Source organism: Nycticebus coucang, chromosome 3, assembly GCF_027406575.1.
Source record: "Nycticebus coucang isolate mNycCou1 chromosome 3, mNycCou1.pri, whole genome shotgun sequence".
NCBI classification, from domain to species: domain Eukaryota; kingdom Metazoa; phylum Chordata; class Mammalia; order Primates; family Lorisidae; genus Nycticebus; species Nycticebus coucang.
In genome coordinates this window covers 92,823,863-92,840,578 of record NC_069782.1, presented here as the reverse complement: position 1 = coordinate 92,840,578, position 16,716 = coordinate 92,823,863, and the positions used below count along the sequence as shown (strand labels likewise).

The following is a 16,716-nucleotide window of genomic DNA, read 5'->3' as shown; positions in this document are numbered from 1 at the left end:
ACTCAGGCACATTCTCAACACAACAGACCATAACTGCCTACACTACAAAACAGAATGAACGTGCCGGAAACCTCGTCAAGGGGAAAGGGCTCAGGCGAAGACCTGGTGCCGCTACTCTCGCGAGATACGGAGCTCCCATGAGAGGCTCCACCCACTCACAGCCCTATAAAGGCAGCTGCTGCAGCAAGGGCGCTGTCATTCCTCTCCACCGAGGCTACGTGAGCCGGCGGACTCGGCTCCGCGCTGAAGCGGCTGCTGAAAGAGGAAGATACGACCAAAGTGGAATTGGAGACCAGCAAGGAGGTAGAGGTGACCCCCACTTTCGACACTGTGGACCTGCGGGAGAACCTACTGCGTGGCTTCTAAGCCTACGATCTTCAAGTATGACAATGGGATCTCTTGCGCAGGGTGTGAAGTTTGAGTAACCTGGACACCTCGGAGAGTGACTGGCCATGTCACTGTCCCATTTGTACCAGGACAGGGAAGGGAGCATAGAGGATGACGATGACAAGCCGGAAAACTTTGAGATCACTGACTGGGATCTCCAGAATGAGTTCAACCCCAACCGGCAGCGCCACTGGCAGACCAAGGAAGAAGCCACCTATGGAGTGTGGGCTGAGCGTGACTTGGATGATGAGAGGCCTCACTTTGGAGGCAAACGGGCCCGCGACTACTCTGCACCAGTCAACTTCATCAGCGCAGGACTACAGAAAGGGGCATCAGAGGAGACAGAGTTGGAAGATTCTGATGACTGCTCTAAGCATTTTGGACCTAAGAAGTTAAAAACGGGTGGGAATTTTAAGCCCAGCCAGAAGGGTTCTGCAGGAGGAACCAAGTCTTTCATGGACTTTGGCAGCTGGGAAAGACACACAAAAGGAATCGGACAGAAGCTACTTCAAAAGATGGGTTATGTCCCTGGACAGGGGCTAGGGAAGAATGCACAAGGTATCGTTAACCCAATCGAAGCCAAACAGAGAAAAGGCAAAGGTGCTGTAGGGGCTTATGGTTCAGAGTGTACCACTCACTCCCTGCAAGACTTCCCTGTGGTTGACTCGGAAGAAGCCAAAGAGGAGTTTCAGAAGGAGCTGAGCCAGTGGAGGAAAGATCCAAGTGGAAGCAAGAAGAAGCCCAAATACTCTTACAAAATGGTGGAAGAGTTGAAAGCCAAGGGCAGGATTAGCAAGAAGCTCACCTCTCCCCAGAAGATTTCTCAGGTCAAGGTCATAGACATGACAGACCGGGAGCAGAAAGTCTACAGCTACAGCCAGATCAGCATCGGCCACAAGCACAACATTCCTGATGACAGGCTGCTGTTGCAGTCCCAGCAGCCACCACAGCCAAGCAAAGAGGCCAAGGCCCCAGGCTTTGTGCTGCCTGAGCTGGAGCACAATCTGCAGCTGCTCATTGACCTCACAGAACAGGAGATCATCCAGAACGACCGGCAGCTGCAGTATGAGCGGGACATGGTGGTCAACTTCTCCCATGAGCTGGAAAAGGTGTCTGAGGTACTGGAGCACAAGGAGCAGGTCATCTCCAATCTCAGCAAGGTCCTAGAGATGGTGGAGGAGTGTGAGCAGCAGATGCAGCCCAACTGCAGCAACCCCCTCACCCTGGATGAGTGCGCCTGCATCTTCGAAACCCTCCAGGACAAGTACTACAAGGAGTACCGGATGTCAGACCACACGGACCTCACTGTGGCCATTGTCTATCCCCTCATGAAGGAGTACTTCAAGGAGTGGGATCCCCTCTAAGACTGCACCTATGGCACTGAGATCATCTCCAAGTAGAAAAGCCTCCTGGAGAATGACCAGTTCTTGTCCCGTGGTGGGCAGGACCTCTCCACAGACGCCTTTCACAGATTGATGTGGGAAGTCTGGATGCCTTTTGTTCAAAATACTATCACCCAGTGGCAGCCAAGAAACTGTGACACCATGGTGGACTTAATGCACAGTTGGGTTCACATTATTCCTGTATGGATTTTAGATAACATACTGGACCAACTCATCTTCCCCAAGCTGCAGAAGGAGGTGGAAAACTGGAACCCGCTGACAGACACTGTTCCCATTCACTCTTGGATACACCCATGGCTGCCCCTCATGCAGGCACGGCTGGAGCCGCTCTATTCCCCCATCTGTAGCAAGCTCTCCAGTGCCTTATAGAAGTGGCATCCCTGCGATTCCTCTGCCAAGTTCATCCTCCAGCCATGGAAAGATGTCTTCATCCCTGGCTCCTGGGAAGCATTCATGGTCAAGAACATAGTGCCCAAGCTGGGGATGTGTCTTGGCGAGCTAGTCATTAACCCCTACCAACAGCACATGGATGCGTTTTATTGGGTGATGGACTGGGAAGGGATGATCTCTCTGTCTAGCCTGGTGGGACTTCTTGAAAAGCACTTCTTTCCCAAGTGGCTTCAGGTGCTGTGTTCCTGGCTTAGTTACAGCCCCAATTATGAGGAGATCACCAAGTGGTATCTGGGTTGGAAATCCACATTCTCATACCAAGTGCTGGCTCATCCATCCATCAGGGACAAATTCAATGAAGCACTTGATACCATGAATAGGGCAGTATCCTCCAATGTTGGTGCCTACATGCAGCCAGGAGCTCGGGAGAACATTGCCTATCTCACCCACACGGAGCACAGGAAAGACTTTCAATATGAGGCCATGCAGGAGTGACAGGAGGCTGAGAACATGGCCCAGAGGGGCATTCATGAGGCCACCAGCTCTGGGCCCTTGAACTTTGAAGGGCTCATTGAGACCAAGGCTGAGGAGCACAACATCGTCTTCACGCCTGTCATCAGGAAGCAGCATGAAAGGAAGCAGCTGTACACAAAGCCCCCCGCATTGTGATCTACATCGACCACGGAGTAGTGTTTGTCCAGGACAAGAAGACCTGGGTGTCCACCTCCCTGCAGAGCCTGATCGACATGGCCAAGTAGACTGCGGCAGGTCTGAAGCTGGCCAGAGACTTGCACCTGAGAGGAACATGCTGTTGTTTTTTTTTGTTTTTTGTTTTTTTTTTTTTGTAGAGACAGAGACTCACTTTATTACCCTTGGTAGAGTGCCGTGGCCTCACACAGCTCACAGCAACCTCCAGCTCCTGGGCGCAAGCGATTCTCCTGCCTCAGCCTCCCGAGTAGCTGGGACTACAGGCGCCCGCCACAATGCCCGGCTATTTTTTGGTTGCAGTTTGTCCGGGGCCGGGTTTGAACCCGTCACCCTCGGTATATGGGGCCGGCGCCTTACCGACTGAGCCACAGGCGCCACCCGGGACATGCTGTTAATGAACAGTATTTCAAATAAATTTTTAAAAAAGGAGGGTGGCACTTGTAGCTCAGTGAGTAGGGTACTGGCCCCATATACCGAGCGTGGCAGGTTCAAACCCAGCCCTGGCCAAAAACTGCAAGAAAAAAATAGCCAGGCATTGTGGCAGGCGCCTGTAGTCCTAGTTACTCAGAAGGCTGAAGCAAGAGAATCGCCTAAGCCCAAGAGCTGGAGGTTGCTGTGAGCTGTGATGCCATAGCACTCTACCAAGGGTGACAAAGTGAGACTCTGTCTCTTAAAAAAAAAAAGGGAGAGAGAGTATGGGGTGGCTCCCATGGCTCAAGGAGTAGGGCGCCGGCCCCATATACCAGAGGTGGCAGGTTCAAACCTGGCCCCAGCCAAAAACTGCAAAAAAAAAGAAACAGCCTAAATGCCCACCAACCCAGGAAAGGATTAATAAGCTGTGGTATTTGTACACTAGGGAATACTATTCAGCCATTAAAAAAAATGGAGACTGGGCGGTGCCTGTGGCTCAAGGAGTAGGGTGCCTGTCCCATATGCTGGAGGTGGTGGGCTCAAACCAAGCCCCAGCCAAAAACCACCAAAAAAAAAAAAAAAAAAAGGAGACTTTACAGCCTTTGTATTGACCTGGATGGAAGTGGAACGCATTATTCTTAGTAAAGCATCACAAGAATGGAGAAGCATGATCCTATGTACTCAATTAAAAATAGTTGGGGCGGCGCCTGTGGCTTAATCGGTGGGGCACCGGCCCCATTTACCGAGGGTGGCAGGTTCAAACTGGGCCCCTGCTGAACTGCAACCAAAAAATAGCCAGGCGTTGTGGCGGGCGCCTGTGGTCCCAGCTGCTCTGGAGGCTGAGGCAAGAGAATCGCTTGGGCCCAGGAGTTGGAGGTTGCTGTGAGCTGTGATGCTATAGCACTTTACCGAGGGCCATAAAGTGACACTCTGTCTCTACAAAAAAAAAAATAATAATAGTTTATTCAATGTTTTTCCATTTTTATCTGCCCTTTTTTTTTTTTTTTTGCTGTTTTTAGCCAGGGCTAGGTTTGAACCCGCCACCTCCGGCATATGGGGCCAGAGCCCTATTCCATTGAGCCACAGGCACCACCTATATGTACTCAATTTTGATCTAAGGACAATTAATGACACGGTGGGATGAGGGAGAGGGAGAGCAGAGAGAGAAAAAAGGAGGGAGGGGTGGGGAAAGGAAGAGCAGAGAGAGGGCAGGAGCGAGGGGGTGGGGTCTTGGTGTGTGCCACACCTTTTGGGGGTAAGACAGGATTGTAAGAGAGTTTTTACCTAACAAATGCAATCAATGTAACCTGGTTTCTTGTACCCTCAATGAATCCCCAACAATAAATTGAAATAAAATAAAATAATGTTGCAGCTTTTCTTTAAAAAAAAAAAAAAGAAGGAAAGAAAGAAAAAGAAAAAAACAAGAATGGATTTAGCAGGTAGATGAAGCAGAAGGAAGAAAGGGCCAGCCTGGAAAACTGCAGTCCCACATCACCTAGGACTTGGGCATCTCTCATGGGAGAGGCAGGAAGCACCAGAGTGTCAAGAACAGGAGCATGGCTGGGCGCAGTGCCTCATACCCGGAATCCCAGCATCTGGGAGGCTGAGGCGGGTGGATTACTTGAGCTCAGGAGTTCCAGACCACCCTGATCAAGAGCAAGGCCCTGTCTCTACTTAAAATAGCTGGGCAGGGCGGCGCCTGTGGCTCAGTCGGTAGGGCACCGGCCCCATATACCGAGGGTGGCGGGTTCAAACCCGACCCTGGCCAAACTGCAGCCAAAAAATGGCCAGGCATTGTGGCGGGCGCCTGTGGTCCCAGCTACTCGGAGGCTGAGGCAAGAGAATGGCTTAAGCCCAGGAGTTGGAGGTTGCTGTGAGCTGTGTGAGGCCATGGCACTCTACTGAGGGCCATAGAGTGAAACTCTGTCTCTACAAAAAAAATAGCTGGGCATTGTGGCAGGCATCTCTAGTCCCAGCTACTTGGGAGGCTGAGGCAAGAAGATCTCTTGAGCCCAAGAGGTCTGAGGTTGCTGTGAGCTATGAAGCTGTATCACTCTACCCAGGGTAACAGTGAGACTCTTAAAAAAAAAAAAAAAAAAGCATCAATTCTTCACAAGAATCATTCCTGTGTGAACACAAAAATGGTAGCATATAGGAACAACTCAAACCCCAGACAGAGGTGCAGCTGTACCCTCTGTGGTCAGTCCCTGAGGAATAAAAATGCTGAAAAGAGTCTTGGTGCCTGTATGGTGCCAGCCACATACACTGAGGCTGGCGGGTTGGAACCCAGCCCAGGCCAGCTAAACAACAGTGACAACTGCAACCAAGAAATAGCCAGGCATTGTGGCAGGCGCCTATAGTCCCAGTTACTTGGGAGGCTGAGGCAAGAGAATCACTTAAGCCCTGGAGTTAGAAGTTGCTGTGAGCTGTGACGCCACATCACTCTACCGAGGGCAACATTGTGAGATTCTGTCTCAAAAAAAAAAGTGCTGAAAAGAATAAATTCAGGGCCAGGCACAGTGGCTCATGCTTGTCATCTCAGCCCTTTAGGAGACTGAGACAGGAGGATCACTTGAACCTAGGAGTTCAAGGTTGCAGTTAGCTGTGATGCCACTACCCTCTAGCTTGGGTGACACAACTGAGACCCAGTCCCTAAAAATAAAAATAATACAAAAGGTGTCAAGAGCTTCCTTCCTTCCTCTTCACACCCAGCTAAGAAGCAGAAAACTATTATTGACTTCACTGGAGTCCTAGAGAAAAATTTCTGGTGCATATTTTTTCAGAGAACCTGGATAGACCTTTTGGACTTTATATTTCAAAATTAGTGACTGTGCTTTATTTACCACAGTCATTTGTCAGTTTGGGACACTGGCAAAGTTACCAGCCAACTCAGATTGGCCAAAAAATGAGTCCCTCTGAAAAGGGCCCTTAAAGTCCTTCTAACCCAGCAGTTCTCAACCTGTGGGTCTCAACCTTTGGACTGTATTAAAGATTTGCGGCATTAGGAAGGTTGAGAACCACTGTTCTAACCAGACTCTCCAGAAGGCAAGGACCAATGATGTGGGAATCTGGGGGGTATGTGGCCAAGAGAACCAGGCCTGCGCATGCTTGTGGCCACACATGCCAGAGGTGAACCGCAGTTACCTACATGGGGAACAGGGCAAAGCCAGAAGCAGGCAGAGATCCCACCTTGGGCTTCAGCTCTCCCCTGGCAGACTGCAGGAGCGCAGGTTCCCAACTACCTGACACCCGCAGTCCTGCCCTCAACATCCCACAGGAGGAGCCCTTCCAGTTTTCAGCAGCACTTATCCATGGGAACAGGGCTGACCGACCTCCCTTCTCTTTATAAAATAGCTGTCTACATCTACGGGAAGTGGCAGAACCAAAAAGTATCTGTATCCTCTCCAAAAAGAGATCACAATCTCTCCTTGATCTAAATAAAGTGACTTAACAAGTTTTCACTTAATTTAGAGAGGGGATTTGCATCCAATTCTACAGCTCCCTGCCAAAAAGACACTTTATGGAAACCGAAGCAGAGTTAAGAACCTCTCAGCAAACTTGTTTATAATGGAAATTATAAATCAGCAGCATTGGTGTAATTATGAAATACATTTTACAAGAAAGCATTTTCCTAGAATGTTTAGAGATACTGTGTTCCACAATATAAAACATGAATCCCAGGCTATCTGGAAACAATTACACGGCATATAATAATCATGTGGCTCTTTTTTTTTTCCTTGATGGATCTGAGTATTTAGCTGAGTCCTTCTCCAGATCTTCTGGGATAATCAGATTTACAAATGATAAAAATCTAATGCCTGTGCTCAGAGGTAGGGGAAGGTGAACTCAGCTGGGGAGGGCACCAAAGAGATGCAATGGAACAGGAACGCCCGCAGCCCAAACCCCAAGGGCACATGTGGGCACCAACACCTGACGGGCTCTGCTGGACCGTTGTGAGTTGACCCCAAATAAATTCACATTAAGTGAAATGCAGGGAATTCAATTCAATTTTCCATAGGGCACAGCATCTCAGCCTTTGGGAAGCGAAAGGACAGAGAAAATCAGAAATTACTGTATACAAAGTAAATGGCCAGTGTATTGGGTAGAAAAAGGGCTGAATAAGAAGTAATGTTTCCAAAATATATCACCTTAGGGGGCACACAAAAGAATCCCTTTCTTTCTTTCGTTTTTCTTTTCTTTTTTTTTTTTTTTGTAGAGACAGAGTCTCACTTTATGGCCCTCGGTAGAGTGCTGTGGCCTCACACAGCTCACAGCAACCTCCAATTCCTGGGCTTAAGCGATTCTCTTGCCTCAGCCTCCAGAGTAGCTGGGACTACAGGCGCCCGGCTCTTTCGTTTTTCTTTTCTTTTTTTTTTTTTCTTTTCTTTGAGACAGTTTCACTCTGTTGCTCTGAGTAGGGTGCTTTGGCATCACACTTCACAGCAACCTCAAACTCTTGGGCTTGAGCCATCCTCCTGCCTTAGCCTCCCAAGTAGTTGGGAGTAGAGGCGTGTGCTACAACACCCAACTAGTTTTTCTATTTTTAGTAGAGATAAGGTCTCACTCTTGCTCAGGCTGGTTTCAAATTCCTGAGCTCAAGCTGTTCACCTGACTTAGATTGCAGGTGTGAGCTAGCATGCCTGGCCCAAGAGTCTTTTTTTTTTTTAAGACAGAATCTCAAGCTGTCGCCCTGGGTAGTGCGCCGTGGTGTCACAGCTCACGGCAACCTCCAACTCTCGGGCTTAAGTGATTCTCTTGCCTTAGCCTCCCAAGTAGCTGGGACTACAGGTGCCCGCCACAACACCTGGCTTTTTTTTTTTTTTTTCCGGTTCTAGTTCTCGTTGTTTGGCAGCCTGGGCTGGATTTGAACCTGCCAGCTCTGGTGTATGTGGCTGGTGCTCTAGCCGCTTGAGCTACAGAAGCTGAGCTCCAAGAATTGTTTTCATTTAGAATATTAGTATGTCGGCTTGGCATCTGTAGCACAGTGGTATGGCGCCAGCCACATACACCAAAGTTAGCAGGTTTGAACCCGACCTGGGCCAGCTAACCAATAAAGACAACTGAAACAAAACATAACCAGGCATTGTGGTGAGCGCCCATAGTCCCAGCTACTTGGGAGGCTGAGGCAGGAGAATCTCTTGAACCCAGAAGTTGGAGGTTGCTGTGAGCTATGATGTCACAGCACTCTAGGGCAATAGCTTGAGGCTCTGTCTCAAAAAAAAAATATATATATATATAGAGAGAGAGAGAGAGAGAGAATATTAGTATGTTTATTTAATTAATAAAGTCAAGTGATAACTGGTCTTTCTATTTATGATATGTAAAACTTCCCTTTGATTACATTTAAGTAAAACGGGTTCTTTTATTTATTTTTTATTTATTTTTTTTTTTTGAGACAGAGTTTCACTATGTCACCCTCAGTAGAGTGCTGTGGCATCACAGCTCACAGCAACCTCCAACTCTTGGGCTTAAGCAATTCTCTTGCCTCAGCCTCCCAAGTAGCTGAGACTACAGGTGCCTGCCACAACACTCAGCTATTTTCTTGTTGCAGTTGTCATTGTTGGTTAGCTGGCCCAGGCCGGGTTCAAACCAGCCAACCTTGACGTATGTGGCTGGCGCCGTAACCACTGTGCTATGAACGCCTAGCCTCATTTGACTTTTAGTAAAGGTTTAATGAGTTCCTGTCTTGTGTAAGACACTGTCCAAGGGCCTGGAGATACAGTTTAAGAAACAGGGCAATTTACCATGTGCTGATAACTACACATATTTTATTTAGTCCTCACCACAATACTGAAAGCTAATTGTTATTAAATCCATTTTACAGCTGAGCAAACAACACCTGGGGTCAATCGATTTTCTTGCCTCAGCCTCCCAAGTAACTGGGACTACAGGCGCCCACCACAACAGCTGGCTAGTTTTTTCTTTTTTTTTTTTGTAGAGAGATGGAGTCTCCCTCTTGCCCAGGTTGGTCTTGAACTCCTGAGCTCAGGCAATCCAACTGCTTCGGTCTCCCAAGAGTGCTAAGATTACAAGTGTGACTCAGGTCTTTAACTCACAGGCAGTCTATAAGGTGAGGTGCTCCACATGGGGGCTTCATAACCCAAGGCAGACTGCCCTCCCCCTTCCCCTTTAAATAAACAAAGAAACCAACTCAGATCTTACAGGTTCCAAAGGCTGAGCATCTTCACTAAGTCATGTTACCTCTCTAGAGCAGATATTGGAAGAGCAGAGGAGAAAGGGAAAGTGGAGCAAAGAGAAAAGGGAGGGAGAGGAGGAAGAAGGGAAGGAATGGACGAGAAGAATAGGGAAGCAGGTGAGAGAGGAGGACAGGGAAGGGAGAGGAAACCTGTGTCTCTGAGATGAGCCACCAAAAGCGAGGCACCCGTAGCTCAGTGGGTAGGGTGCTGGCCACATACACCTGGGCTGTGGGTTCGAACCCAGCCCCGGCCTGCTAAAAACAAAAGAAGTAGCCGGGTGTTGTGGTGGGCGCCCGTAGTCCCAGCTACTCGGGAGGCTGAGGCAAGAGAATCGCTTAAGCCTGAGAGTTGGAGGTTGCTGTGAGCTGTGACGCCACAGCATTCTACTGAGGGTGACATGGTGAAACTCTGTCTCAAAAAAAATACATAAAGGATAACTTAGTCCTGTTTAAGCAGTAGGTGGATTTAGTACAGCAACCAGGAAAAATCTATTCCCTAGAAACTTTTAAATTGAAAACATGGAATGTTCACAATAGGGAAATATAGAGAGAAAGAAAATAGATTTGTGGTTGCCCAGGGCGGGGGCTTTGGAGTTGAATGGATAGTGATTCTAAGGGGTACAGCGTTTATTTTTCAGTGATAAAAATATTCTTTTTTTTTTTTTTTTTTTTTGAGACAGAGTCTCACCATGTAGTCCTCACAGCAACCTCAAACTCTTGGGCTTAAGCGATTCTCTTGCCTCAGCCCCCCAGGTAGCTGAGACTACGGGTGCCCACCACAATGCCCAGCTATTTTTTGGTTCTAGTTCTCATTGTTGTTTAGCTGGCTTGGGCCTGGTTCAAACTTGCCAGCCTTGGTGCTCCTGGCCAGTGCTGTAATCACTGTGCTACAGGGGCCAAGCCAAAAATATTCTAAAATTAATGACAATTGTTTCACAATTCTGTCACTATACTAAAAATGGTTTTATTGTATACTTTGAGTGAATAAATTGTATGTATGTGAATTATATCTCAGTAAAGTTGTTACAGGCTCAGTGCCTGTAGCTAAGTGGTTAGGGTGCCAGCCACATACAGCAGGGCTGGTGGGTCCAAACCCGACCCGGGCCTGCTAAACAATGACGACTGCAACCAAAAAAAAATAGCTAGGCATTGTGGCAGGCGCCTGAAGTCCCAGCTACTTAGGAGGCTGAGGCAAGAGAATCACTTAAGCCCAGGAGTTGGAGGTTGCTGTGAGCTGTGACACTATGGCACTCTACCAAGGGTGATATAGTGAGACTCTGCTTCAAAATAAATAAATAAAAATAAAGTTGTTACAAAAAACACTTAGTGAACGCAAAAATATGTCAATTAAAATTATCTGTCTGAAGAACAGAAAGAAAGCCAGGCACAGTGGCTCACATCTGTAATTCTAGCACTCTGGGAGGCCGAGCTGCATGAATCAAGCTAAGACGTTCAAGACCAACCTGAGCCAGAGCAAGAACCTATCTCTAAAAATATCTGGGTGCCTGTAGTCCCAGCTGCTTGGGAGGCTGAGCCAAGAGAATTAGTTGAGCCCAAGAGTTTGAGGTTGCTGTGAGCTAATGCTACAGCACTCTACTGAGGGTGACAAAGTGAGACTCTGTCTCAAAAAAAGAAAAAAAAAGAAAAGAAAGAAAAAAGATTGAAGAAAAAGAACAGAACCTCAGAGACCTGTGAGAGACTGTCATATACACCAACATATGCATAATGAGAGCCCCAGAAGAAGAGGATAAAGAGAAAGAAAATGACAGAAATTTGAAGCCATAGTAGCCAAAAACTTCCAACATTAAAAGAAAAGTAACTCCTGTAGTCCCAGCTACTTGGGAGGCTGAGGCAAGAGAATCACTTAAGCCCAAGAGTTAGAAGTTGCTGTCAGCTATGACACTACAGCACTCTACTGAGGGCAACATAGTGAGATTCTGTCTCCAAAAATAAATAAATAAATAAAATAAAATACAAAAAGGAAACCAATCTAAAAATCTGGACGACTCAACAAACTAAAAGATCCAAACCTAGACACATCATAATCCAACTATTAGAAGCCAAGATAAAGAGAAAATCTGGAGGACAGCATGACAGAAGCAACTAATCATATACAAGAGCTTCCCAATGAAGTTAGCAGCTAACTTCTCATTAACTTCTCATCAGACATCACAGAGGTGAAAAAAGAAAAAAAGAGAGAGGGCGGCGCCTGTGGCTCAGTCAGTAAGGCGCTGGCCCCATATATCGAGGGTGGCGGGTTCAAACCCGGCCCCGGCTGAACTGCAACCAAAAAAAAAAAATGGCTGGGCGTTGTGGCAGATGCCTGTAGTCCCAGCTACTTGGGAGGCTGAGGCAAGAGAATCGCTTAGGCCCAGGAGTTGGAGGTTGCTGTGAGCTGTGTGATGCCATGGCACTCTACCGAGGGCCATAAAGTGAGACTCTGTCTCTACAAAAAAAAAAAAAAGAGAGAGAGAAAAATTTTAAAAGAAAAGAAAGGTATAGAAAAGAAATCTTAGAGGCCAAAAGGCAATGGAAAAAAAACTACCAACCAAAAATTCTCATCCATCAAAACAATTCTTCAAAACTTAAGGAGAATTAAACAGATACTTGCACACCAATATTCACAACAGCATTATTCACAATAGCCAACAGGTGGAAATAACCCAAGTGTTCATCCACAGGTAAATGAATAAACAAAATGTGATATATTCATACAACGAAATATTATTCAACCTTAAAAATGAATGAAATTCTTACACACGCTACAACATGGACAAACCTTGAAAACATGCTAAGTGGCATAAGGATGTTTCAATGAGTGAAACAAACAAATTTTCAATGAGTTGAAAAAACAAAAAGACAAATACTCAAAAAATAATACTGTATAATTTCTCTTATATAAGGTACCTAGAGTAGTTATAATCAAAGACAGAAAGTAGAATGGGGTTGCCAGGGAAGAGAGGTATGGGAAGTTAGTGTTTAAGGAACATGGGGTTTCAATTAGGAAAGATGAAAAAGATCTGGATAGGAATGGTGGCAATAGTACAACAATATGAATGTGTTCAAACCACAGAACTGTGCATTTAAGAATGGATAAAATGATGTGGACAAACATACAGTTAGATGAAATAAGACCTGGTGTTTGATATATCAGTAGGTTGACTACAATTAACATTAATTGTCTTTCTTTCTTTCTTTCTTTCTCTCTCTCTCTTTCAGAGTCTCACTTGATAGAGTCATCCTTGGTAGAGTACTGTTGTGTCATAGCTCACAGCAACCTCAAACTCTTGGGCCAAGTGATTCTCTTGCCTCAGTCTCCAAGTAGCTGGGACTACAGGTGCCTGCCACACACCTGGCTATTTTTAGAGAAGGGGGTCTCGCTCTGGCTCAGGCTAGTCTCAAACTCCTGAGCTCAAGGGATCCATCTGCCTTGACCTCTCAAAGTGCTAGGATTACAGGCATCGCCCAGCCTTTTTCTAGTTTTCTTGAGACAGAGTCTCATTATCTTACCCTCGGGAGAGCCATGGCATCACAGCTCACAGCAACTTCCAACTCTTGGACTTATGTGATTCTCTTGCCTCAGCCATCCAAGTAGCTGGGACTACAGGCGCCTGCCACAACGCCAACCATTTTTTGGTTGCAGTTGTCATTGTTGTTTAGCTGGCCTGAGATGGATTCGAACCTGCCAACCTCGGTGTACATGGCTGGCGGCATAACCACTGCCCAATGGGTGCCAAGCCATTCTTGTTTTTTTGAGACAGTCACCCTCAGTTAGGTACAGTGGTGTCATAGCTCACAGCAACCTTAGTGCTAGGATTACAGCTACAAGCCAAAAAATCCAGCATTTTTATTTTTCTGAAGTCCCTGCTTTGTGACCAACCTCCCTACAACTGCCGATCTCTTTTCTCCCTAAACTAACCATTTCTCTGACACCCATGAATTCATTTTGCTGGGCTTTAACCATATACAAATGAAATCACACACTACATACTTTCTTGTGCCTGGCTCCGTTGTTTCAGTGTTTACCTGTGGAGTTCTATGTAGGTGTAGTCAATTCATTTTCTTTTTCTTTTTTTTTTTTTGAGACAGTCTCACTTTGTCACCCTCGGTAGAGTGCTGTAGCATCACAGCTCACAACATCTTCCTCCTCTTGGGCTTAGGCAATTCTCTTGCCTCAGCCCCCCGAGCAGCTGGGACTACAGGCACCCGCCACAACACCGGCCATTTGTTTGTTGCTGTTTGGCCAGGGCCGGGTTTGAACCTGCCACCCTTGGTATATGGGGCTGACACCCTACTCACTGAGCCACAGGTGCTGCTCTTTGTTTGTTTGGTTATTTTTGTTTGTTTGTTTTTGTTTTGAGACAGAGTCTCTCACTTTGTTGCCCCTGGGAGAGTACCATGGCGTCACAGCTCATAGCAACCTCCAACTCTTGGACTTAAGCAGTTCTCTTGCCTCAGCCTCCTGAATAGCTGTGACTACAGGCATCCATCACAATGCCTGGCTATTTTTAGAGACAAGATCTTGCTCTGCCTTAGGCTGGTCTCGAACCTGTGAGCTCAGACAATCCACCCACCTTAGCCTCGCAGAGTGCTGGGATTACAAGCCTGACCCACCTCACCCAGCCCTTGTACAGAAGTTTTTTATCTTTAGGCAATTGAATTTTGAAACCTTTTCTTTTAGGGCTTGTGATTTTTGTATTTTGTTTAAGAAGCATTCCTCTTAGCCAGGCGTTGTGGCGGGCGCCTGTAGTCCCAGCTACTCTACCGAGGGCCATAAAGTGAGACTGTCTCTACAAAAAAAAAAAAAGAAGAAGCATTCCTCTGTGTCTAGGTCATAACATTTTCTCATATTCATTCTTTAAAAAAGAAATTTTTTTTTTTTCCAAGAAGAGCAGAGGCAGCTGCCTTTATTGGGGGGGTCACAGGCCAGCTGACTTCAATCAAAGGCCATACACTTGATCTTGACATCACCATCAGCTGCCATGTAGTTGATGGCCTCCAGGTTGAGGCAGTTAGGGAACTTGAATGTGTAACCATCTGGCAGCTTGACGGTCAGGTCTGCCTGGTCAAAGCTGATGCACACCTCCACGACACTTCCAGGCTGGAAGGGAAAGGCAGCCTCCCGCTGCTCAGCTCCCCAGGCCCCACCGTCCTTGCTGTTGCACACGATAGTATTGGCATCCCCGTGGGCATCAAAGCGGGGGTTGAAATGCAGGCACAGGTTGTTGCTGTCTTTATCCAGGTTCAGCACAAAGCTCTTGGCATCAGGGGCCACCTCGCCCCGTACTCTGAGGCACTCCCCAGGTTTGAGATTCAGGTTGCTGGCGACCAGACCACAAGCCATGATTGAAGCAGGAAGATGTTCGAGGACCTGTGCACCAGCCGTCTAAAGATCTTAAGACTCCACTCTCTCCCCCCAAATTTTTTTTTGAGACAGACTCGCACTCTGTCACCCTTGGTAGGGGTGCCATGGTGTCATCACAGCTCACAGCAACTTCCAACTCTTTGGCTCAAGTAATCCTCATGCTGTTGAGACTGAGTAGCTGGGACTACAGGTGCCCACCACAATGCCTAGCTAATTTTTCTGATTTTACTAGAGATGGGTCTCACTATTGCTTAGGCTGGTCTCTAACTCCTGATCTCAAGCAATTTGCCCACCTAGGTCTCCCACTGTGCTAGCTTGTTCTTGTTTTTTGGTAATACCCATCCTAATGGGTGTGAAATGATATAATAAGTTTTAAAAAACAAAATTTATTTACAACTAATAATAGCGCTCAAAGGACTTCCCAAGAGGGCTTTGCGAAGGTCCAGGGTTCACACCATCTTCTTCCCAGGTATCTAGTCCCACTATACTGAAAATAGCACACCCTGTAGGTCAATTCACTCTGTCTGGAGTTCCTCCTAAGATAGGTTTCCCCATCTATAAGATGGTGTGGTGGCTCATGCCTATGATTCTAGCACTTTGGGAGGCTGAGGTAGGCAGGTCCCTTGAGCTCAGGAGTTCGAGACCAGCTTGAGCAAGAGTGAGACCCCATCTCACCTAAAATAGAAAAAATTAGCTGAATGTTGTGGTGGGCGCCTGTAGTCCCAGCTACTTGGGAAGCTGAGGCATGAGGATCACTTGCGCCCAAGAATTTGAGATTGCTGTGACCTACGAAGCCACAACACTCTATTAAGGATGATAAAGTGAGGCTCTGTCTCAAAAAAAAAAAAAAAAAATGCAGTCTTGTTCTGTCACCCAGGCTGGAGTGCAGTGGCATGGTCATAGCTCACTGTACCCTCAAACTCCTGGGCTCAAGAGATACTGCCCACTCACCTTCTCCGTAGCTGGGATTATAGGTGAGAGCCACCATGCCCAACTCATGTGAATGCATAGTACTTAATGCCATAGAACTGCACTCTTAAGAATGGTTAAGATTGGGTGGCGCCTGTGGCTCAAGGAGTAGGGTGCCTGTCCCATATGCCGGAGGTGGCGGGTTCAAACCCAGCCCCGGCCAAAAAAAAAAAAAAAAAGAATGGTTAAGATGGGCTCGGTGCCTGTAGCTCAAGCGGCTAAGGCGCCAACCACATACACCAGAGCTGGCAGGTTCAGATCTATCCTGAGCCTGCCAAACAACAATGACAACTACGGGCAGCGCCCGTGGCTCAGTGAGTAGGGCACCAGCCCCATATGCCAGAGGTGGTGGGTTCAAACCCAGACCCGGCCAAAAACAAGAAAAAAAAAAAAGAATGAGCTAGGGCCATGTATGCTGACATGGAACGAAGGCCACTATTTAGGGTGGCGCCTGTGGCTCAAGGAGTAGGGCGCCAGTCCCATATGCCAGAGGTGGCGGGTTCAAACCTAGCCACGGCCAAAAACCAAAAAAAAAAACAATGACAACTACAACCAAAAAACTACCTGGGTTTTGTGGCGGGTGCCTGTAGTCCCAGCTACTTGGGAGGCCCAGGCAAGAGAATCACTTAAGCCCAAGAGCTGGAGGTTGCTGTGAGCTGTGACACCACAGCACTCTATCCAGGGCAAGAGCTTGAGGCTATGTCTCAAAAAAAAAAAAAAAAAAGAATGGTTAAGATGAGGGGGCGCCTGTGGCTCAGTGAGCAGGATGTCGGCCCCATAAACTGAGGGTGGTAGGTTCGAACTCGGCCCGGAACAAACTGCAACAAAAAAAATAGCCAGGCGTTGTGGCAGGTGCCTGTAGTCCCAGCTACTCAGAGGCTGAGGCA

At 47.2% G+C, this 16,716-nt stretch overlaps 1 protein-coding gene and 1 pseudogene across 1 annotated transcript; one reads left to right on the top strand and one right to left on the bottom strand.

Moving 5' to 3' along the window:
- The first annotated feature begins 452 nt into the window (after window positions 1-452).
- On the top strand, window positions 453-2,938 carry LOC128582295 (tuftelin-interacting protein 11-like; annotated as a pseudogene).
- An 11,493-nt stretch (window positions 2,939-14,431) lies between these two features.
- On the bottom strand, window positions 14,432-14,932 carry LOC128582302 (galectin-1-like). The gene has a single exon (XM_053586054.1). It carries the CDS (start codon window positions 14,837-14,839, stop codon window positions 14,432-14,434), a length of 408 nt encoding a protein of 135 aa, XP_053442029.1. The 5' UTR covers window positions 14,840-14,932.
- Window positions 14,933-16,716: the final 1,784 nt, after the last annotated feature.